Source organism: Rattus norvegicus, chromosome 6 (genome assembly GCF_036323735.1).
Source record: "Rattus norvegicus strain BN/NHsdMcwi chromosome 6, GRCr8, whole genome shotgun sequence".
In the NCBI taxonomy this organism is placed as follows: Eukaryota; Metazoa; Chordata; class Mammalia; order Rodentia; family Muridae; genus Rattus; species Rattus norvegicus.
Genome location: NC_086024.1, coordinates 145,968,772 through 145,993,900, shown reverse-complemented (window position 1 = coordinate 145,993,900; position 25,129 = coordinate 145,968,772). Strand labels below are relative to the sequence as shown.

General features: G+C 41.2%; 1 protein-coding gene across 1 annotated transcript in view; it reads left to right on the top strand.

Annotated features, from left to right (window-relative positions):
• Nucleotides 1-15,041, top strand: part of Abcb5 (ATP binding cassette subfamily B member 5) — a 96,917-nt gene extending 81,876 nt beyond the window's left edge. The window contains exons 23-27 of the mRNA XM_006240713.4: nt 2,984-3,140; nt 6,075-6,272; nt 7,947-8,153; nt 13,025-13,171; nt 13,806-15,041. Coding sequence (XP_006240775.1) covers nt 2,984-3,140; nt 6,075-6,272; nt 7,947-8,153; nt 13,025-13,171; nt 13,806-13,994 — 898 coding nt within the window. The 3' untranslated portion in view covers nt 13,995-15,041. The remainder of the gene's footprint in view (nt 1-2,983; nt 3,141-6,074; nt 6,273-7,946; nt 8,154-13,024; nt 13,172-13,805) is intronic.
• Nucleotides 15,042-25,129: the final 10,088 nt, after the last annotated feature.

Here is a 25,129-nt window from a genome sequence, read left to right as displayed (position 1 = left end):
CAGTTTGTACAGTGAACTCTTGTTTGAGCCTTATTTACTTCCTGCTTTACATATTTGTGCATCAAGAGTTAGTTCAATAGGAGAATCACTTACGACCTGTGGTGTGTTTCATGTTCAGTGTCATGAGTGTACTTTAGTAACTTTAAGTATCTATCAATATATCTGACTAGTCTCATGGCTAACCCCTGGGTGAGATGCCCAAAGCCAAGTTTGGCATGGAGTTTGAGGGTACATTTCTCTGATTGGACCCTCCATCTAGATGCCCCAGGAGTTTGAGCAGGATTTGAAGGATCTGGTTTGACTGTATTGTAGAGCTCAGCCCTGGACGCTGTATATTAAATGCCTATTGAGTTGTAAAGATTTGCAGTTCAGCTCACTGCTAGTTAAGTCAATCTAGGGAGATGAGATCATAAACCAGGTATCTAGGTATCTCCATGTTTTAGGTCATTGCCCTCCTACAAGAACAAGGCTTTAAGGAAAGCCCTTCTGAGTAACATTCCCATTTTAATGAGGAAACTGGCAAGGGCAGGAAGCTCAGATTATCTGTGCCTAATGCTTAAAAGAACTCTAAAAGTAGAAATTTTAAGATGGATGGATTTTAGTATATTTAGGCACATACTAAACCACATCATAGTAGATTTAGTAAGAATTACCTCATAGCCTCATATACTAGAATGCTTAGTCCCTAGAGAGTGGAACTTTTCAAAAGGATTAGGATAAGGAAATGTGGCCTTACTGGAAGAAAAGTATCACTGGGGGAGGGATTTGAGGTTTCAAAAGCTCATGCCAGGCCCTGTCTCTCTCACTAATGTCTGTAGACCAGGATGTGAACCTCTCAGCTACTTCCTCAGTACCATCTCTGCCAGTGTGCCATCATGCTCCCCACCTTGATAATAATGAACTAAGCTTCCGAAACTGTAATCAGGCCCCCAATTAAATGTTCTCTTTCATAAAAGTCACCATGGTTGCCTTAGTCAGGGTTCCTGTTCCTGCACAAACATCATGACCAAGAAGCAAGCTGGGGAGGAAAGGGATTATTCAGCTTACACTTCCACATTGCTGTTCATCACCAAAGGAAGTCAGGACTGGAACCCAAGCAAGTCAGGAAGCAGGAGCTGATGCAGAGGCCATGGAGGGATGTTACTTACTGGCTCAGCTTCCTCGCTTGTAGAACCCAAGACTACCAGCCCATGGTTGGCACCACGCAGAAGGTCCTTTCCCCTTGATTACTAGTTGAGAAAATGCCTTACAGCTGGATCTCATGGAGCCATTTCCTCAACCGAGGCTCCTTTCTCTGTGATAACTTCAGCTTGTGTCAAGTTGACACATAAATCCAATACAATTGTGTCTCTTCACAGCAATAAAGCAGTGACTAAGAAACACACTAGGCTTTCTCAGTTGCTGACTTCTGAGAACTTGTAAAGCTCCACCTTATAATTGAGGTCCCAGGTCACCACACTCCTAGTACATCTGTCTTCCCATCTCACCTTCTGAATCCTGATCTTAGGTCAGACTGAGACCTCAGTTTGATCCAGCCTGAATTTCCCTTGCATTTAAAACAAATACATCAGGGCGCAGAGACACTCCTGTTATTCCAGTTCTCAGTAGACTGAGGCAAGGGATCTGGAATTCAAGACCGCCTGGCCTGTATAGTAAACTTAAGAATAGCCTAAGTGACATAGAGAGACATTGTATCAAATAACAACAAGCAAGTTAGCATGTTACCTAAATTTGACAGTTCTTCTTGTTACAGCTTTATATCTAGTTTCTACATGGCATTTTGAGCCATTAAACAATTTCTTTAAAGAGTAATAAAAATTTGTTAGTAAGTACCAAAGAACTATTGACAACAGTAGTTTTAGCTACAAATACCCTGTAAAGTGTGTGTTTGTGTATTTTCTTCTGTTTTTCTTTATAAAACTAGCAGGACTAGATCGGGGGTGGGGGTGGGGAGGTGGGGGGGTGTTGGTGTCCAAGTCAAAGTCACTGGAGAGATCACAGCCCCCAACCTTTGCGAGGTGACAGGGTAACAAAGAATGAAATTCACGAGGAATCCAATCATATCTGGGTTTTGGTTCGGTTTGGTTTGGTTTTTGAGACAAGGTTTCTCTACATAGCCCTGGCTGGCCAAGGTTTACTGTGAAGACCTTGGTGACTTAGAACTGACAAAGATCTGCCTGTCTCTGCCTCTTGACTGCAGGGATTACAGTGGTACACTATGCTGCCAGTCCCCTGGACATGCTGATGATAGACCAAGGCAAACAAGTACTGGGGTCCAAAATGCCCTTTCACCTAGTGCTTAAATGTTGTGGTGAAGTGTGTCCCACTGTGTCTGAATTATTCTTTATTTGTATATATAAAATGGAACAAAAAAATAGGAAGAAGATGAGTGTTAGGTCACAACACTGTGAATGCCCTGTGTGCTATCAAACACCATTGGCCTGCTTGCCAGGTTATAATAAACATGTTGAAACTGAGGTCAGAATGTGCAACAAACTACAGGAGCACAGTTCCTCCTCTATGCTTGGCTGAAGCACAAGGAAGGGTAAGAAAGTGTAAGTGCACGTTTTGCTCTCCAAAGAGTGCAAAGCTTACGGCAGAGGATTAATCTAACCCAGTTTCAGTCACCTGCTCTAACTACATTGCATGTAAACAGAGGGAACCTGCATCAGATCTCACCACTAAAGGCACGTTCTCCCTATTTTTAGTGGGCTCCCGGTCAAATCTCCCACAATCTCACCCTTATCAAAGGTTTCATGCTCACTGGCAGGAATGTTTGATCATTAATCACTAGAGGCATTTTTCAGATAACCCAAAGACTGTTTTGCTGTACAGATCACCTGGCAGAAGGCTGTAAGGAGATGCCATTGTTGAGCCTTCGGTATCAGTGGTGCTGTCTGACTTCTGCTCACACATGCCCTCTATTCTGCAAGTTCTGCTATTACTGTAGACCTGAGACACTGACTGTCTTATCTTTCAACAGAGTCTTTACTGCCATTGCATATGGGGCTATGGCCATTGGAGAAACGCTTGTTTGGGCTCCTGAATATTCCAAAGCCAAGGCTGGAGCTGCACATCTGTTTGCTTTGCTGAAAAATAAGCCAAGTATAGACAGCTGCAGTCAAAATGGAGAAAAACCAGTAAGCACACCATAGAATATTCTGCTAAGATCAGGTGCCAGAAGCTCGTCTAGAAGAATCTTAGCTTCTCCAGGAGGAGTACCTTATCGCAGTCAGATTCTTGCCTCTACACCTAAAATATGTTTTATGTTCTTTAAAAAAGAAATGTTTAAGTTTACATGCCTAATACCATAAGAATGCTCAATGAAAGATTGACTACTAAGCCAAAATGTATTTAGATAACGGTGGTTTTGGTCTTGAATTCATCCATTTTTTTTTCTAATCACATTTTCAAGGCAAACAGCGCCTTTTGTGTCAAACAGTTTTTCATGGAAAACATATTTGCATAAGAGGAAGAGGAGGACTGAGTACATTTACTATTGTACACACTTTTAACTTTAAGAAACCATGAGTATTGAAAAAGAAACAACAGAGCGCTAAATAATTTGAAAATACACTTCTGGGTAACAGTCTTTTAACGTATAGACATTAAGTACATGTTCAGTATCAAAACCTTCCTAGGAATCTTATATGTAAAAATTAGAATCATCGTTAAGTATGGACTTTTCATTTAAAAACTACACTATTTATCCCTAATAGTAGATTTGCTTATATGACAGTTTAAGATGACAAAGTTTCAGTGGATGTATAAAATTAATGAGCTGCTTGTGGGAATATTTGGTAACAGAAATAAAAAATATTTTAAAAGTCTCAAAGTAGAATACTCAAAGCTACATCACAGAAAAAGCAAGCTTATTGGAAAGTAAAGAACACAAGACTATTTAAGATCTTGGGATTTCTAAGTGTATAATGCCACTTTTGCTCCTCTCTAAAAGTTCCAAGAGAAATTGAGTATATCACAGATTTGTCCCCTTTAGAACTATGGGCATATAAAAGCTGAGGAAATGGAAGAGAAAGGGAAGAAGGGATAAACTATATGCGTGACACAGAACGCAAATATTTCATATGAAGACTACAAAACTACTGAGTTTTAGTAGCTCAGACTAAAGCTAGCTGACAGATTACATTTTTCTCCCCATTTATGTAAGGCTGAAAGTTTCCATATCGTAATTAAAAATAAGAAGAATAAACTCTGAAATGTGTTAAGAGCTAAGGATTTTTCTAGGACACTTCTCTGTGACTTTCCAAAGGCACCAGAACACGTGCAGAAATAATTGCTCTATCCATTTTCTGCTGTTTTAACACGGAAGCAATAGTGTATGTTTGTAGGAGCAAAAGGGAAAATAAACAAACCGAAAATAAGTGGCTTCTATTCCCCTATTAGATCTGGTGCACATCACACGGTGGATGTTTTATTCTGCTGCTAGAACCTCATCTGATCGCTTCAAACATGTTTTGTTTGTATTTGTAGGCTCGCGTTTGAGACAAGATTGCACATCTGTTGTGCAGGCTGGCCTCAAACTCATTATGTAGCCAAAAGGGATTTCTGAATGTCTGATGGGGGGATCGGATATTCCTCCATCTCCCAAATGCCACGGTCACTCCACCTAGCATGCACAGTACTCAGGATCTAACTAACTTCTCAAATGCTAAGCAAATGCTCCGCCGCTGAGCTCCACACCTACCCCCCACCGAACATGCTTTGTACTTTTTCTCCTAAGCTCAGAAGACTGCACATGATTATTAAATATGACTATTAAGGTCTTTGTCTATCTAAAGTCCAACTTTAGCCTGCATCTACCTTGATCACAAAAGCCAAAAAATACTTTAATGTATTAAAGAATGTTATTCAGTGGTAGCATGTATGAAGCTCTGGCCTTGACTTCCAGAAATACACATGCACACACCACAGAGGAGAGGTACTAAGAGAGAAAAAGAGGAGAGGGGGAGAGAGAAGAAAGACCAACTGTGAATTTCAAAAGAACCCAAATATTTGAACCAAAGATAAATAAAATAAAATAAGTAATCATCATTTAGTTATAGTCCTAGAAAGTTTTTTAAGAATGTCATTAGTTGGGCTGGAGAAATGGCTCAGCAGTTAAGAGCAATGACTGCTCTTCCAAAGGTCCTGAGTTCAAATCCCAGCAACCACGTAGTGGCTCACAACCATCCGTATATAATGAGATCTGATACTCTCTTCTGGTGTGTCTGAAGACAGCTACAATGTACTTATAAATAATAAATAAATAAACCTTTTTTAAAAAGAATATCATTAGTTGGGGTTGGAAACATGGCTCAGCAGTTAAGAACACTGGTTGCTCTTCCAAAATACCTGGGTTTGATTCCCAGCACCCACATAACAGCTCGCAACTGTCTGCAACTCTAGTTCCAGGGAATCTGACACCCTCACACCAAAGCACATAAAATTAAAAATAAATAAACAAGCAAACAAGTAAATAAATAAACTATAAAAAAACTTTTAAAAGAGTATCATTAACATAGAAAAGTATTCACTTACATAAAAACCACCAATGACTAAGGGGATTGAAAAACACAGAAAAGTAAACTTTCAGCTAAATCTTTCTGCTAAATAATGGTTAACTGAAAATGAAGACAGCTCATAGTTCAAAGCAGTGTACATTAACTGTAAAAGTCTGATTTTTAAAGACATGTGGGCAGAGTTTATAAGACATTTCTGAATTAAGCAGGAAATGGTTTTTAAAGCTCAAACTAAATTAAAAAACAACAACATTTATTTAGAGAATATGGTCAGCTAGTCAGCAGAACAGGCAGCGATGACAAACAGAAGGTGTCTAGGGCTTGGCAGGAACATAGTCCAGCAGTGAAGGCAGCCAGACATGCGCACATAAAAAAATCACATATACGAATGCTGATGAGGGCCAGCCTTGAGTCAGTGGCTCTCTGGAGAGGAATGTGTTTGACCTCAGAATGGTGTGGGAACACGAACATTTTACAGTGAACACTTACCCAGGGCCTGGCCATGGGTGGGGCCTTCCTAAGTCCACTGTAAACACTGCCTTCTTCCTTTCACAGGACGCCTGTGAAGGGAACTTAGAATTTCGAGAAGTCTCGTTCTTCTATCCTTGTCGGCCAGAAGTTCCTGTCCTTCAAGACATGTCCCTCAGCATTGAGAAAGGGAAGACAGTAGCATTTGTTGGGAGCAGTGGCTGTGGGAAAAGCACGTGTGTTCAACTGCTACAAAGATTTTATGACCCCATGAAAGGACAAGTGGTAAGCTGGACTTAAAACACCTAAGCTCGGTGTTAATGACAAACCCTTAAACGTGCAGGTAAGCCTAGTAGAGTGAACACAAAGCCAAACAAATTTTAAAAAAGCAACTCTGTCCAACTCTTACCTAAAGAAACAGCAGCCCCACAACAAAACTGGTGGGTAGGACTTTGAAATTGACAGTGACCCAGAATCTTGAGCTTTCCTGACTTAGAAGTTGTATAATTCTTTTGGAGCATGGATGTGGGGACAAGTCACCTATCTCTTGCCCCCTACCTGTTCTGGCTCAAAACCCAAATGGTCTCCCCCCACCCCTTAGCTGATTTCACTGGTCTTCCACACCCTTAGCTGTTGAGGCCCTCTTTTTTTGGGGGGTGGGGTGGGGTGGTGTTAAGGCTTTCTCCAAATTAACCTCCACTAAGCTGAGAGTCCTGATCTGATCTTGAAAAGAAACAGTCTCTTCCTCCTTTGAACCCAAGGATTACATCTTGACCTTGTTTATATCTTAGATCTTGATACCTTATATGCTCATGTTCTGTATTCCTATTACCCTCCCCAACACTGCACCTCTCCTCTCCTCCCTTCCCTTCTTATGTGCACAAAGCTTGTATCTTGACGCCCTCCCTTACACAATAAAAACTATAGTTCCCTAAAAGTTAAAGGTTGTCGTGTTAACCTTATTCTCCCATAATGTAGAGTCTTTCTCCATTATAGAGTCTCAACAAACATCTGGAAAAGCTGTTCACAAATCTCCCTTGACCTAGGTGGCATCTATCTGTTTTCAGGCAGCATACACACTCCCTCCTTGAAACCACTGGGGAATGACTCCCCACCAAGCAAAAACATGGTTTAACACTACCAAAGCCCTTTGTGATCTGGCTTCTGCCTCCCTCTCCAAACTTCCCCTCTCTCTCCCTCTCACTGTGTACTGAACATACATGTCCACAGCTTTTGTATGCCTTTTTTTTTTCTTGTTGCTCATTATGACTCAAGTTCCTGTATCATCTGGCTTAGTTCCAGAGTTCTTTCCCATGGCATCCTAGACACCCTCTGCCTCGATCCCTCTCTGTTCTATTACCTTGTCTTCATGTCACCATCTCTTTCTGAGTTGCTGGGGTGCATGTATCTGTCAGCTTTAGTGCAAACTTTTAGGGTAAAGAGGAGTTTTGCATCGTATCACTTCCCCAGTACCTAGAGTCCCAGGCACATAGCAGGCAAGCTCGTCAAACAGCAGATGAAGTCTATGCATCTGTGTGAATGAATACATATGGCCCAGAGCCAAGTGCCCATCTCTACATGTAGACTTTTGTATCAATCAGCCAACTCTTTCACTGGAGATCAGTAATGGATTGGGGATCAGTAAGTGTTGTTTTACTTGATGGGGAGGTCAATTATTTTTCTACGTGATTTCAAGACAGAATACTAGGTATACGCTAGTCTCTGGGCATATCCCCGGAACCTGTGGCCCTTCTAGAAGTATATGTAACAGCCTTTCAGTAAGCTGTAATCCGGGAGCGCCTATCTAACAGGTGATTTATGATCCTTCCTTTGGCAACATATACTTCAAAAAATAGCTTGAATTCCTAGGTCGCTCATTATGATTTGTGTATGGATGAACAGCATGAAGTGTAACATGACACGATTGTTAACAAACTAGTCTCCACTCTGCTCCGGCAGCTGCTTGACGGCGTCGATGTGAAAGAATTGAACGTGCAATGGCTGCGTTCCCAGACAGCCATCGTCTCCCAAGAGCCTGTGCTCTTCAACTGTAGCATTGCTGAGAACATTGCCTATGGTGATAACAGCCGCATGGTGCCCTTAGAGGAGATCAAAGAGGTCGCAGATGCAGCCAACATCCATTCTTTCATTGAAGGGCTCCCCGGGGTAAGGAACTAGCTGAAATCTTGAGCTACAAAGTGAGTGCTGAGTTTGATGCAGTCTCGCATAAAGATAGATGCAAAAAGCAAACTTGATATTTTCGTGTATTTTTTTTTCAAGCATGATAGCCATTCGTATATAATGCACTGGACTAACTTTGGCATGATATGTCTTTAGGTGCTTACCATCTGTCTTGGTGCAGAAATGATGTTAAAAAAATATAGTGTTACTCTGAAGTAAATATTTGGGGAAGAAGTAAAAATGAACCCTGTAGTTCACTGCATTTTTTTCAGATAGATTTTTTTTTTAAGACAAGATCTCTCTATGTTCTAGTAGATCTGGAACTAACCATATAGATCACCGCACTGTCCTCTAACTCACAAAGACCCACTTGCCTCTGCCTCTGCCTCTGCCTCTGCCTCTGCCTCTGCCTCTGCCTCTGCCTCTGCCTCTGCCTCTGCCTCTGCCTCTGCCTCTGCCTCTGCCTCTGCCTCTGCCTCTGCCTCTGCCTCTGCCTCTGCCTCTGCCTCCTCTGCCGCCTCTGCCTCTGCCTCTGCCTCTGCCTCTGCCTCTGCCTCTGCCTCTGCCTCTGCCTCTGCCTCCTCTGCCTCTGCCTCTGCCTCTGCCTCTGCCTCCTCTGCCTCTGCCTCTGCCTCTGCCTCTGCCTCTGCCTCCTCTGCCTCTGCCTCTGCCTCTGCCTCTGCCTCTGCCTCTGCCTCTGCCTCTGCCTCTGCCTCTGCCTCCTCTGCCTCTGCCTCTGCCTCTGCCTCCTCTGCCTCTGCCTCTGCCTCTGCCTCCTCTGCCTCTGCCTCTGCCTCTGCCTCTGCCTCTGCCTCTGCCTCTGCCTCTGCCTCCTCTGCCTCTGCCTCTGCCTCCTCTGCCTCTGCCTCTGCCTCTGCCTCTGCCTCTGCCTCTGCCTCTGCCTCTGCCTCCTCTGCCTCTGCCTCTGCCTCTGCCTCTGCCTCTGCCTCTGCCTCTGCCTCTGCCTCTGCCTCTGCCTCTGCCTCTGCCTCCTCTGCCTCTGCCTCTGCCTCCTCTGCCTCTGCCTCTGCCTCTGCCTCTGCCTCTGCCTCTGCCTCTGCCTCTGCCTCTGCCTCTGCCTCTGCCTCTGCCTCTGCCTCTGCCTCTGCCTCTGCCTCTGCCTCCTCTGCCTCTGCCTCTGCCTCTGCCTCTGCCTCTGCCTCTGCCTCTGCCTCTGCCTCTGCCTCTGCCTCTGCCTCTGCCTCTGCCTCTGCCTCTGCCTCTGCCAAGTGCTGGGATTAAAGGTATGTACCACCATTCCTATCCAGGAATAGATTTTCTTTGCTTTTTTTCTTTTTAGTTTTTCAAAACAGGGTCTCTGTGAAACCATGGCTATCCTGGAACTCACTCTGTAGACTAGGTTGACCTCAAACTCAGAGATCTACCTGCCTCTACCTCCCATACTCTGGGATTAAGGTTGTACCTACCATCATCCAACAAGAATAAATTTTCTAATGCAAACAAACTGATCTTGACATTCGTCCCAGTCTGAGAGTACAATATTCATGTAAAACTCTGAAAGATGAGGTCAGCTTTGCCCATAATTATCAATATAACAATTGATATATTTGCCCATAATTTTAGCTGCGCATACAGCAGGCACCCCAGGGTCTTCCCCAACATCTAGATAGTATCAATCTGAATTTCTCCAGGAACAATTTAGCAAATCTAATGGCTGCCACCCTGTCAGTTTCTGGTGACCTATTTTACCTTTATGGGTTCACCCATCTGCCATGTCCTGATGGCTCAGATTCTGTACCTCCTATCCTCACCCTCATCCAAACAGTGATAAATTTATTTACTCAACACACAGTTACACAGCAGCCTTGCTCTTTGTACACCACTGAGCTATTGCTTATGACAAATCAAATGCAATACCATGCCTACAGAAACAATTGTTACAAAGAACACTCTATGTAATGAGCCCAAGGATATTATGTGAGCAAAGATATGGCAACAGAGACTATAGATGTGTTCACAGAATAAGTGCTGCCCAGTGTGGTGACTCACAGTTGTAATCTCAGGAGAGTGAAGCAGAGGGACTGTTTGAAGCCCCCCGTGGTACTTAGCAGGACAACATCTCAAGAAAAATGTCTGAAATAAGAAGAGATACAGAGTGATAAGTGTTTAGACCAGGGAGAAGAATATATACAAGTATAGTGTTTCATGAGCCTGAGAAGGTATGACTGAGACTTAAATACCAAGTCTTAGAATGTTCTTCTATCTTCCATAAAAATGCCCTGAAAAAAGCAACTTAAGATAGAATTTATTAGGCTTTAATCCCAGGCTACAGTCCATCACCTTAGAGAAGTCAAGGCAGCAGGAATCTGAAACAGCTAGTCACCTTATATGTATATTCAAGAGCAGAAAACAAAGAATTAATGTGTTCGTACCTGTGCTCAGCTCCTTTTCTCTACTCACACAATCCAGGACCTCCTTCATAGGGAGTGCTGCCACCTATTGTGGGTAAAATAATCAAGACAGTTTCCCACAGACATACCCACAAAGCCACCCTAATTCAAACCCTAGTCCTACTCTCTGGGACTACTTTCCCTGGTGACTCAAGATTTGTGGCAAGTGGGTAATTAAGACTAACCATCGAAGCAAGCAAGGAAATGTTAACCTTAATAATTTCTAAAGACTTACTGAAGGGTTGTGAACAGGGATGACATTTAGAACTGGACACTACTCACCCAGAGGCAATGTAAGTGGTAACATGGAATGACAGAGATGAGGAGTTGGGAGATCCATTATGAGAGTTTAGGGAATGAGTTCTTAAAGTCTAGATTCATAAGCACACAATGCAAGATAAGGAAATGGATTTGAAAGCCATGCACATGAAAGCAAGCTGGCCATAGTGGGGCAGGCCTGTAACCTCAGCACTTAGAAGAACCCTGTCTCAAAAACAAGACAAAATAATGAAGCAGTATTGTAAGAATTGACTCATGATTGTACAACAAGGAAAAGTCTCTCTACACTAAGCATCTTGCTGAGGCAAAGCAGTGATCAGAGTCCCAAATGGAGAAGGGCAAAGAAACTACGCAGAGGTTTATAATTCCTTTAAACTGAGCTTTGAAGATTGCATTGGAGTTCTCCAGACAGGGAAGGGTGAAACCATTCTGAGCAGATAAAATAACAATATACACACACCTAAAGAAAGCTTTAGATACAAGGGAGATTTTAAGATCCAGATGCATATGTCAAACAATAAAGAATCGAAGTGAGGTCAAAACAGAGCAGTGCTCAATGTGGAAAACCCCAGGCTAAAACATTTGAATTTCATCTTAATAGAAATGATATGCTTCTAGATGTTTTAGACAGGGAAATGACATGATCAAAAAAAAAGTTTTTATAGGATAGAGACATAGCTTAGCAGTAAAGACACAATCAAAACTGAGGACCACATAGCCAAGAAAGGAAACTGTTTCTCTCAAGCTCGCCCTCTGATCTCAAAATGTAGACAGTGGTACATGGGACATAAGCACACATAAAAAAATAAATGAATTTTTTAAGATCGTTGTTATTTCTGGGTTTTGTTTTGTTTTGTTTTGTTGTTTTTAGAGAAGTCCTTGAAATGCTGACCACATGCTAACGCAGCTCTTGAATTTTCTGACTCCACCTCCCAGGTACAGAGGTTATGTGTTGTCCCTAAGGATGACATTTTTAAAGGATAAAAACACCTGTTGAAAGCAATCATTTTGGAGGGTTAGAAGTCCCAAGTCAATCTGGGCTGCACAGTAAGAATATGTTTAAAAATGTGAGAGATGGCTCAGCAGTTAACAGCTTAGCTGTTCGCCCAGCAGATCTGGGTTTAATTCCTAGCAACCATAATCGCCTGTAACTTCAATTCTAGGGAATCTGACGACTCTTCTGACCTTCAAGGACACTGCACATTTGTGGTTCATAGACATACATGCAGGCACAACACCCATACACATATAATTAAGTAATTAATTAAAAATAAAAGAGAGATAGGAGGGCCATGGGGGCAGTGAGAGAGTTGGGTTTTTGTTTGCTCTTCCAGGAATCCCGATTAGGAACTCAGAAGCAGCCTCAGCTATGTGGCAAGTTCAAGGCTGACTTACTTGAGGCCCTGGCTCAAAAAGAAATAAACAGAAGTATCCAAAGGCTTCTGGTGAGGGCAGAAACTTGTGTTAAAGCAGTGGTAGAGACACCACAGAGGCACTGAGAGGAGCAGAGTGTGAGCATGAGCACTTGGGTATGGGAATGGGTATGGGTATGGGTAGGAAATAAATGCCAGGCTCTCTGACTTGCAGAAGACATGCATCTAGTGAAGACTGCATCCAGCTCTCTGGTGATATATATCACAGAGAGTTAGCATGAGGTGGAAACGTCATTCTTTGCCTAGTGGTTTTAAATATTCTTAATTGTTTTGAACTGAGAAGCAGGGAGTATGAATTCACCTGTGTTTACTAACAACTTTTCTTCATTACTTTCCCCTTGTGCTATAATTCTGAGGTTTCCTTTGAAGGCGTTGTAGTTCAGTTGGTAAGGTGCTTTGCTGGTGTGCACAATGTCCAGGTTTCAATCTCTAGCATCACATAAGTGGGGCATGCTGGCACGTGCTAATCATCCCAGTACTCAAGAGGTAAGAAAGAAGGATCAGTCCAAGCCCAGCCCAGGCTCACTCTCTCAATAAAGAGAAAACAAGAGAAAGGGAGGGAGGGAAAGAAGAAATTCTTTCATAGGAGAATAATGACCATATTCTTTCATAGGAGAATAGATTTCAGGTGTGTCGGGACACACCTTTCAAGAGTATTGAAATGTGAACTCTCTAGATTTCTCTCTCCTACAGTTGCTGACGTGCTTTGTTAACCTGTATGTTTCTGAGACAGAAATACAGCACCCAAGTGGGACTAAGAGGCATGCACCTTTCTGGCGGCCAGAAACAAAGACTGGCTATTGCAAGGGCTCTTCTCCGGAAGCCGAAAATTTTACTGCTGGATGAGGCCACTTCAGCCCTTGACAATGAGAGCGAGAAGGTAAACACCCTCTTCCTTCGAGTCAAATGGGAGTGCGCAGTATCACAAAGACCAAGATCAGATTGGGGAAATGAAGGCCCAGAGGTGGCGGGGAGAGGGTTGAAGCCGGGCAGCCAGGTTCTGAAAAGTATTTCTCCTTTGAATTCATCTTAGAAAAACGAATCCAAATTCTGAAAGTATCTGCCCAGTCAGAAAAACCCAGGGAAATGTTATTTTCTAGTTTGTTCTTTTCCATTGATGCCAAATCATCTAGTAAAGGAAGAGTTTACGTGTGAAGGAGGAAGTTGATGCAGGGAGAACGTCCTCGTAGTCTACCTTCCTAGACTTTTCCTGTGGCTAGAGCAAAGTGAGCTGGTGAGGGGACATGGAATTGAAATCCAGGTTCTTGGTTTCTACCTTGGGACCATCTCCTTACCTGATTAACCATTCCATTCACACACATTGTCGTACCTGCACTTTCAACCCAGTTCTACTTCGGTACTCTTTCCCCATTTCTATCTGGCAGAGTGGATATTTCCCGAACCCAGGCAGTAGAGCAAAAGAGCATCATTAGGTTACCATAATGACTGAGCTTAGGCATGCTTACAAAGATCTGCCCCAGACTGGGAGTCACTTGGTCCTTATTTTCTTCCAGATGGTTCAACAGGCCCTCGACAAAGCCCGGAGAGGGAGGACCTGCCTAGTAGTGGCTCACAGACTCTCCACAATACAGAATGCAGATATGATCGTCGTTCTGCAAAATGGAAGAATCAAGGAGCAGGGGACTCATCAGGAGCTCCTGAGAAATGGAGAGACTTACTTTAAATTAGCAACCGCGCATTAGTAGTGGCGCCAGCAGGTGCACTGACGCTGCCGGCCTTGCTTGCACTTGGATCTTGGCGGAATGAAGAGTACACAGTCATTTCTTGGCCTGCTCTAGACTCTTACTGCAATGTCAATACTTAGAATCCTGACATTCAAGTACAGACATGTTCTGTCTAACTGTCTTCTCTTTAGATTTTCAAAAGCAAACCAAGGGGGCTGGAGAGGTGGTCTGCGGTTTAGAGCACTGGCTATGGTCTTCTGGAGGGCCCGGGTTTGAGTCTCAGCATCCACATAATGGCTCACAACCACTTGGAACTCCAGTTCCATGGGGTCCACGAAACTATTCTGGCCTCTGTGGGTACCAGGCACACATGTGTAGCACATCCAAGAACACGTGCAAGAAAAAATATAATTTTTTAGTTAAGTAGAAAAAAAATCAAACCAAACATCTACAAAATTTACCTGGAGAAAGTGCCTGTATCTCTTATTCCATAAACATTTCCTAACGCATTTTCTTGTAAACAGCTTTAGGCAAAACAAAGGCATTTCTCTATCAAAGTGTTGTGGTGAAATTTCGGGAGAACATCATCTAGTTGAAAGGTTTCGGCTGAAAGGGTAAGGTGCGTAAAGTTAAGCTCGTGGCACTGCAGAGGCATCTTTAATTGGGAAGACAACTTTGTAGTATATCAGCAAACCGTCTGTGCCTCCTTTTTCTCCAGACTGTATAAATATTCAGTTTCTAAAATTCTGTTATATCCCCTCATTGGGCACAGGTGGGGGAGTTTGAGAGTAGCACGGGGTAAAGTAGCCAGTAAGGGGAGATGGCTCCTGCTCACCCCCCACCCCATAGTCTTTCCTGAAGATTCCATTTTAAGCATTGGGTGTTCAGTATGAAGCATCAGTTTACTGAAGTGTGAACACTAACTTAAAACAAACGATCCTTCTGCCGCACGTGAGAATCGCTTCTCCGTATTTGATCAAACAATTCATTTAAATTCATATGAACTTAATAATATGTAATATGTGATTTACAAATTCTACATAAATGGCAATATTAGTTAACCAAGTCGTGGTTTCCACTTCCTTGAGTGCGTAATGCCATCTTTAGTCCCTCTCTTTTAAAAGTTATTTTGCTAAGGTATGTTATGTGTAGTAGCGGATGTTATCGTGTCATCTGCATACATGACATTTTCATTTCATACATACTTCGATCGAATTCACCACCTGTCACCCTCGTTTGTCTACCCCCTTCTGCTGACCCTCATGTCCCTTTGTGTGTTTCCCAGTGACTTAAGGGGTTGTTTTCAGGAACTCAGGTAAGGGGTTACAAGAACATGGGCAACTTAACCAATAACAAAAAGTCACACACACACACACACACACACACACACACACACACAGCAGCCACTTACTGCCTATAAACCTTCAGAGAGCAGCAACAACTTGTGAACCCTTCTCTCTGTCCTATATCAGAATGTTGACGGCACACTTTTGTGCAGATCTCGTTCAGATAGTCAAAGCTTTGATAGTCCAAATGTGCCAGGGCCACAAGAAGGAGAAGAAAAAAAAAATCCAAAACCAGGAAAAAGAACTGAATGAAATTCTCAAAAGGAAGAAATGTGAAGGCTAATAGATTTTTTTTTTAAGTTTTCAACATCATTAACTATATAGGAAACACAGATTAAAACTACATTGAGAGTCAGAATGGCTATCATCAAGACAACAAAAGATGACAAATGCTGTAAGAGGGTGTAAACTAGAACAGCCACTATGGAAATCAGTAAGCCTCAAACTCACAATTCTTTCTCCTGCTTCAGCACCCTGGTGCTGGGATAACAGTGTGCACCACTGTTCTCTTTGCTGCTCTAAATTATTTTCTTCTACTTAAAATGTCACCTACAACCAACTTCTCTAAATGCTTTCAGCCAATGGTCTGAAATCTTGCAGAAAAGCATTTGAACCATTTATGTACTATTTCGCCTTTAAAAAGAAAATATGAAATGAAAATAGGGTTGAGATTGAGAACCAGAAGCATTGTTTAGAAATGTTGACCCTGACTACCTAGTGTCTATTCATCCCAGTGTGGGCAGACAACCTTTGGTAACTTCTCTTCCCAGAGCAAGTTAGACAGGAAGAAAGAGAAGTGTGGTATGAACACACTGGAGCCCAGATCAGGAGCAGCCCAGGTTCAAGATCTGTAATCCTCACTGGGTGGGGCAAGTACTTGTAACTACCTACCCCTGAGCCTGTTGGCACCCACCCTATACTGTGTGTGTGTGTGTGTGTGTGTGTGTGTGTGTGTGTGTGTGTGTATCACTGTCCTTTCTCACTTATAACCCTCATCATTTTCATCAGTGCTTTACTTCCAATGATTGTGAAGAACACAAAGACATCGTTCTCCTAAGTAAAGCCACTGTCAGTTCCAATCTGTGAGATTTTTAGTTAATGAAAGAAGAAAGTAAGTAGAGACCAGATGCTTTGTAGTGGCAACCATAGCTGAAATGTCTCAAATAGTTTCCTTCTCTCTCTCTCTCTCTCTCTCTCTCTCTCTCTCTCTCTCTCTCTCTCTCGTTGCGGGGGAACATGGATGCAGAGTTCAGATGTCAACATTGGATATCTTCCTCAGTGGCTTGCTACCTTACTTTTTGAGACAAGGTCTCTCAATGAAGCTAGAGCTTACTGATTCAGCTAAACCAGATGGCCAGCAAAATCCCAAGCACCCTCCTTACTCTGCACTAGGATTGAAGGAAAATGATGCCTCTATGCCCAGCTTATATGTCTGCTGAGATTTCTGAGTGCAGAATAAAAAGACAGAAGGCAGGAAGGAGACTAGAGTCTGACTTCAACAGATTGAACCAGGTTTATTAGCATACACAGTGAGGGCAGTCTCTCTCTCTCGAGAAATGAAGGGATCCGCAAGGGGGAAATTTTGGTTATAAACTTGTATACGGGCAGGGCGAAAGGCTTGAGAATAAGAAAATTGTTGCAAGCGTAGGGCACTACGTGTCTCGCCTGCAATTTCTCCTTCCTGAAATTGTTTGTCCAAGGCAAGACAGGCTATCTTAGGAGAGGCTGTCTCAACAGACATTCCATAATGGGCTGACCAGTATCTGGAATTGGTTATCATTATGAAACAAGAGACACAAAGACAAGGAAGTTCTACATTCAACACAGAAAGTGTCCAGAGAAGTGAAGACCCATTACATAGACATCTAGAAATGCTAAGTGTGTCTCAGCAATGGCCACATCTTCTCTTGGAAACAACCGCCCTTCCTTCTCAGGAGAGATGATAATCTAATGAGCCTTAACACAAGTGAAGCACCAATGAGGATTCCAAGGGACAAGAATGAGTTATATGCATAGGTTTCAGTGAGAACAAAATATGTGATGAGGTCACACCTGTTTTACAGCTAGCTCAGCCAATCTATTATACTCCTACCATCTTTTAATCCAACAGTAGTATGTCTTCATGTGATGTCACAGCAAGTAGACTCACCTGCAGTCTATTCTACAGTGCACAGAGGATGGACTTTCTGCCTACTGAATGTGTCTATTCGCATGGAGCATAGAGATGCCCTATGGTCAGGAGAAAGTCTGTACTACATTAGTATCAACTCATGCGTTCACTTTGTTTCACTTTTACTCCAAAAGTATTTGTGAAGTGACACACCCTAGGGTGGTTGGAAATTTTACCTATAAGCAATAGTTAAGGGAGTGTCTTAGTTACTTTTCTATTGCTGAATAAAGCACTATGACCAAAAGTGACTTATGAACTTATTTAAAAAAAAACATAACAAACAAACAAAGACATTTAATTGTTCTTTTGGTTCCAGGGTTGGAGTCCATGATGGCAGAAGGCAAGCACGGCAGCAAGAACAGCTGGAGGCTGAGAGAGAGCATACTGCAAATACATGAGTCTTTTAAAATCTCAAAGCCCACCCTAATGACTCACCTCCTGCAACAAGGCCATACCTCCTAATCCTTCCCAAACAGTTTCACTGACTGGGAAAAAGTATTCAAATATGTGAGCCTATAAGGTATTCTCATTCAAACAACCACAGGGAAGGAATAGAAATTTTGAACTGGAGGAATGTGGATATGTCATAAAAGATATGACAGTGCTGTAGCTTTTAAACCTTTTAGCTCCCTATCAATACAAATTATATTCATAATTATTATTAGGCTGGGCAGTGATGGTGCATGCATTTAATCCTAGCACTGTGGAGGAAGAGGCCAGGGGATCTCTGAGTTTGAGATCTGGTCTACGGAGTGAGTTTTAGGTCAGCTAGAATTACACAGACTTACCCTGTCTTGAAACACACAAACAAACATATGTACATATGTATATGTATATACATGTGTATGTGCGTGTGTGTACATATTTTTTTTTCATTTTTAAATGTTCATGACTAAAATCCTTTCTGCACAGTTGAAAGTCAAGAAGGGATTTTAAGAAAGGGTTGAGGTTAAATTACCAAAATGTTATAGACAAATGTGAAGCAAATAGTCAAGAGAAAAGGAAGAAAGTGAAGGATAGAGTGAAGAAGAAAGGAGAAAAGGGAGGAGGGAAGGAGGCTATGGGGCATTGTTCAAATGCTAAATAATGTAAGACACTCTAGCAATCAGGTTAGGAGTAGAAGGAAAGTATATTTCACCATCAAATCCTCAGAAAATCCCAAATGAGATAAGCAAACAAACTCCTGGTCCCAAAGCTCTAGTTTCAGCAAAATTTGCCTGCACAACTTTCATAAATTCTTTTACTCCTCAGTTTCCTAAAGCTGTGTGCCCTAAAAAAGGCATTAAAACTCAACAAGGTCAATGTAATTCTCAAACATGGGGTAGGACAAAACCTTCAAAGGAACAGAAAAAAGGGAAAGGCTTGATTAGTAATTCTAAAAAAATTCATGCATGTGACACCGAGAAATTCAGAAGGAATTATAAATTTGAGTGTTTCTGGAACTTAGTAGGATCATAAGATCAATAGCATAGATTCATCTGGGACCATTAAGAGTAGGTTCACAGTCCTGAAGCTTACAGTCATCTATCTAGCTCAGTAGATGGTTGGACCTACATGCTTTGGCTTACTACTCAAACCTTATTATGCTGAGAGTTTTACTTTAGATTGGCATAAGCAAGAGTCATTTTGAACCCCACCATATAACCTACCCACCATCCCTCCTGGATACAACTGGGATGTAGAGATATTTTTTGATGTGACTTCTCCTTAGGCTATACAACTACAAATGTCTAAGAAAAAAGGTCTATGCTTTTCATTTTGGTGTGGAACTGTGGTTGTTGTTGTTGCTGCTGCTGCTGCTGTTGCTGTTTTCCAGCCCTTCAATACTGAAATACTTTTCCTTTACATCCTTACTACAACACAGAGGAATTAGGAATCCAATGCCTCCAACAATGATGCCCAGTAAGGACTCAGGCTTCCCCAGCCTTTGTTACAAACACTCAATGCAAGAAGAGATTAGATCCGCCGTCTACACAGACTATTGAACCATCTCTGCTACCTTCACTTTCAGGGTCTTATCCTAACTCCTTTGTTCTTCCAGCAACCCAGTTTTATCGTTCTTCTCCTTGGTCTAGATAAGAAAGATCTTGGTAATTATCTTGCAAAACCAAAACAATCAACGAGGAAGAGGATGCTCAAAGATCCCCACTGTGCAGTTAGAGGCTGCGTAACATCATCATCATCATCAAGAAAAACAGAGTTTTAAGGGACAGATTTACAACTGTAACTTCAGGAGGGTGGGGTCTTTTAAATAGAATAAGCATTGAATGGCACAAACAATGGTTAAGATTTGAAAGAAAGCAATTGTAACTGTCCAAACTCTACTGAATTTCAACTCTGGGTCCAAATGCTACTGAGATTTGCATTGTTGTGAGTGGCTTTCTAAATACTCTAAAATAAATACTGCTTTAAGGGTAGAGGATATACAGAATTTGGCTTTCATGTACAATGCCCTGGATTCCATCTCCAGCATAACACACACACACACACACACACACACACACACACACACACACACACTTTACTAGATACTAACTCAAGTAATGAAATGGTTTTTAAATTGGGGGTCTCCACTACTGATAGCCCAAATTGACAAACCTAGCACAGCCCGAAGTAGCCATAAAATGGAAACCCCAACATTCTGTCCTACTCTGGAACTGAAACAATACTTCATGGGTTTTTCTCTTTGATGGTTATCATCTTCATTTAAAAACAGAAAAAGAAAAAAAAAAAAACCACGATAGTCACACGGGATTTAGCCCTCCTTTGTCTACATTAACTTTTGTTAAAGTAAATATTTCTGAAATGAGTCCCATCATAGTGCATCATACAAAAGTAACAGCTCCCTCCCCAGTCAGAGCCCAGTGGTCCCCTGACATTATTTTGTTTATTTGTATTCGTTTTTGTTTTGAGACAGGGTTTCTCTATGTAGCCCTGGCTATTTCTTATTAAAGCATCGTGTGTGTGTGTGTGTGTGTGTGTGTGTGTGTGTGTGTGTGAGCGCGCGCGTGTGTGTGCCTGAGCGCACATGCGTGAAATTCAATGATGGAATGACTTAAGTGGTTGATTCGGCCACCGTTTGTTGGAGTATAAACTGCTTTGTCCTTGGATGAGTAATCTGGTCACTTCTACCTAGAAACTTTACAACAATGTTTTTATCTCCTAGAAGTCCATACTTTTCTAGAGTCTTAAGAAAATTAATCAGAAGTTTAATGAATTTGACAACCCAGGATGTATCTGGTAGAGTACCTGCCTAACACACACAAGTCTCAGAGTTCAGCCTCCAAGGACTGCATACACCAGACATGATGGTGCACACCTGTCCTGAAATTTCAGCACCGGAGAGGCAGAGACAGGTCACCCTTTGCTGCACAGGGAATGTAAAGTCTAGGCTGTCTGTATGAGACCACGTCTCAAAAACAAATCAGAAAAACAATAAAAAGTAGTAATTAAGGATGACCAGTGTATCACTGTGTATATAGATCATGTAGGGGGAAACTAACTGTTCAATGTTAAGCAAGTGCACATTTTGAAATATGCAATTTTAGTTGTTCAAGATTAAAATTTTTTAACATAAAGGAAATTTATTTTGATATTAGTGAAAGAAAAGGAAAAAAAGCACATAGTAAAAAGTTAATGGGCTAGAGAGATGACTCAGTAGTTAAGAGCACTGACTGCTGTTCCAGAGGTCTTGAGTTCAAATCTCAGCAACCACATGGTGGCTCACAACCATCTGTAATGGGATCTGATGTCCTCTTCTGGTGTGTCTAAAACAGCTACAGTGTACTTCTATACATTAAAAATAAATAAATCTTTTTTAAAAGTTTATGAAGACACAATTGTGTTCAGGAAGTGAAATGAAGTAATTTTGTATCTATGAATTCTCGTACATTTCAGTTAGCACCAGATTGTCTCTAAAAAAAGGGGGGGGATAAGAGTTAAATTTTTTCATTATGACTGAAGATAGGACTTAGCAACAGGCACCTACCTAGCACCAGGAGGCTCTGGAAATTTAAAAAGTAAGCAAGCGAAATCGATAGCTTTTATTGAAGTATAAACTTCTGGTTTAGTATAGCAGCAGGGGTACTTACAAAAAAGTTTGATTTAATAACTAAATAGCAGTCAGAGAGAAGTATGATCACTTGTGGGAATGCACATACAATTTAACATCCCAAGGAATGCTACCACAAACTCGGTTCACATTAAAATTCCCTAAACTTTCCACCTTCCAGTTCCTTCAGAATTTGGTTGTGACTGGATCTCCTAGTAAAAGTGGAGTTTAAGGTGTATGTCTCTCTTTGAAGCCCAGGTCTAAAAAGTATCCTCAGTCTATGTGTAAAAGGTTGTGTGTTGTTCTCTCTGATTATCTGATAGACAAGCATGGTCTGTTAATACCATTCTTGCTCCCTCAGATGTGCTCCTTAAGGCAAGATGAACAGTCTATAAGTAGCAAGGACTTTATCTAACTCTCCTTGATCAGTACATAGAACTTTACTCATTTCTGGAGATACTCATAAACAGTAACTATCACAGGAGAGGAAGCTATCAGAAAATGAAATAAATAGCACAAATAAGCGACAGGCAAGTAACTTGTTGCATAAACATAATGAATTGCTCTTAGCCATGGCATCATGAATCAATGGATGGATACAGTATCGATTTCCTACAGCCATACTTTTTCATAGAAGGAAAAAGAAACTCTCCTGAGACACAGAACTTTCCTGTGTAATTGTTTGGTTACAGTTTATGCAATACCTTGCAAGTGACAGTTTGGAGGCTTCTATGGGTCAACCTTTGAACAATTAGAGTGAGAGGGAATCAGCCAGAGGTGAATGTAACATCCCAGGGTGTAGAATGCGGACAAAACTTCAATGCAGAGCCACATCGGGAGGAATTGAATACATTTCAGATGCCTCCTGATTGCAACTTTAATATCAGTAACTGTGGAGTGGCTGACCAGCAGTCTCCAGCTATTTCTCCTCTAAACTAGGTAGGTGTGGTCCCTTAGTCAGCCAGGCTAATGAGTAACAATAGCACAATGGATTGCAAATAAAGACACACAAAACAGTAAAAAAAAAAATTCAATTCCACAAGTTCACCTTCCAGGTAATGAGTAATCCTAACATTTCACGTCCTAATTCTTTTTAAAACAGCGCAGAACATTGTCCTTTCTAATTTTTTATTATATTTTTTCTAATTATATGAAAGATATTCTAAGTAAAATATATTTTACTGTTTGCTATAATCATAATTAAACCAGACAAAAGTACAAGCATTTTTTTTCAATGTGAGAGACATACTAAGAAAAAGAAACAGAGACAGAGAAAGACAGAAAGTGGCCCAACTTTTAAATATGTTTGTACTCTGACAAACTCAATTTTAAAAACAAACATAACCTAAAAATTAATTCAGAAAATAAGGAGATAAATAAATGAAATCATTAAATTATTTGTATTTTACTCGCTATAAGGAAAATAAAGTCATTTCAACATATAAAAATTTTAAAGTACAGATTATAAATAGAATGCTGCTAAAATGCACATTTAATCATTTGAAGTAACCATTAAGATTTTAATCTGGCCATCCACACATAAAATAAAACCAAACTAGATATAGTCTTAATTTTATTTTAATTAAGGCAATGATGGAGAAATTCTGTATACTGCCTAAGGTCCACAACCAATAGTTTACCTTTAAATGAATTTTAAAACATTCATGCTTTCAGAGCATAAAAGGACAAAAGAAGTCACAGCCCTAAGCGTCATTTCTCTTCCACCAGGAATCTGCCACCAGGCTATTGTGAAAGTAGCTCTCCGCAAAGCAAGCAGAATTTTAAGAATGGAAAAACTTCACTAAATCTGACTTTCAGGGTATTCATACTAAAACACACAAGTAAACATGTCACTAACAATGCATTTCATGTAATAATTACATGCTAAGTAAAGCACATCATGCCTCCTATTAAAGTATATATAACAGAATGTGTATGTAGCACCATATTATTTTATGTGTATGTAGCACCAAAATATTTAAGTGGTTTAATTGCTCTCCAGTACATTAACACAATACTTAACTATGATATTGCCTAAAATATGTTAATGCTGAGGACATGGGAATTGTAATGTATGTGTGTACCTTACCCAAATTTAACTCCCACAGTTTTAAGTAAAATAGTTATTCTCTGGAAAAAATATCCAAACTTACTTTACTTCAAAGTATAACAGTTAGTAAATTGTAACCCAATGCAGCTCATTCTTTTAATTAAGGTTGAGACACTTCTAGCATAATGCTACAAAGATTATTTTCCAGCGGATGAGTTCACCTGTCTGATGTAGTCAGAGTGTATATAACTCAGCAATCTTGTTAAGGCACCACCAAATCAATGAGTATATCTTTTAAACCCATTTCCACCAGTCACAAACTGGCTAAACTGAATGGAAAAGAACCAGCTTAGGGAAGGGGTTGGGTGGGGGTCGGGCAGCCGAAGTAAGGAACAGGTATGCAAGAGAAATGAGCTGATCAACATAGGAGCAAGAGCTCAGCGTCCTGAAATGATGAGAAACCTGATGACAGGGTCCCTGCGTAATTAGGGTCATTAAATTGGGTGCAAAATTGGGCTGTACAAATCCTTTACTTTCAGCTGAATTGGACAATTACTTGAACTCTGGGAATGAGGAGACCATCTACTTCCCCCTCCCCCTTCTATTTCAGGACTTAAAATGAAGTGGTCAAAAAACTTGAAAGCTGGAAGGATTGGTTCCCCTACAGACATAAAGGTTACCCAAGGTGAAATATTGAATGTTTCCAACACTCGCACAGAGTTCAGGGTGAAGTGAGCGTAATGTAAATCAACTCATTGTTTGGGCCCTTTCACATAGGTTGCCAAGAGAGGTGAGAAAACTTGATAAGCAGGCTCCAGTTTCTATGTGTTGATTTAGAAATCTTGAAGCTTGTGGGAGCTCGATTCATCTAAGGGAAGAAACTTAAAGAAAGGAAACCAAACAAGGAGACTTGTGTGAAATGCAGCACTGGTACAAATGGAGAACAAGGAATTTTCTTAATGATAATAATAATAAAATACAAAAAAAGCAAGAAAGCCTCCACTGTGCTTTAAGTGACAAATTTAGAGCTCTTTTATTTTTAGGTTCAGGGTCTGATTTCCTTTTGGTATTAAATAGCCATGATGCATTTACAGAGTCCAGACTGTTGGCCATTCTTACCGAGCTTGGCAGAAGATTAAATTAAGTCTCAAAGATTTGGTCCTCCTCAGCAAAGAATCGTGGAACAGCAAAGTTATTTTTTCCTTTCAATCTTCTCCAGTGGAGAATCCATTTAAATTGTGTGGGTACAAAACTGGGTGGCTTCAGAACACCAGTGATCAGATCACCTCTTAAGAGCTCAGTTGCTTCAGACACCCCCCCACCCCCACCCTGGGCAACCAAGAGAAAAGCACTAGTTTAATAAAAGTCAAGAGAGGACTAGACCTAAATCCTAGCGAGGGCAAATCTCAGGTGGCTCTTTGTCTTGGGTATATGTGCCTTTTCCCAGAATGCTGCTACAGCTTTTGCTGGTGTCGTGTTTGTCACTGTTTTTTTTTTTTTTTTTTAAAGTATGATCTTTAAAGTATTGATTGCTTC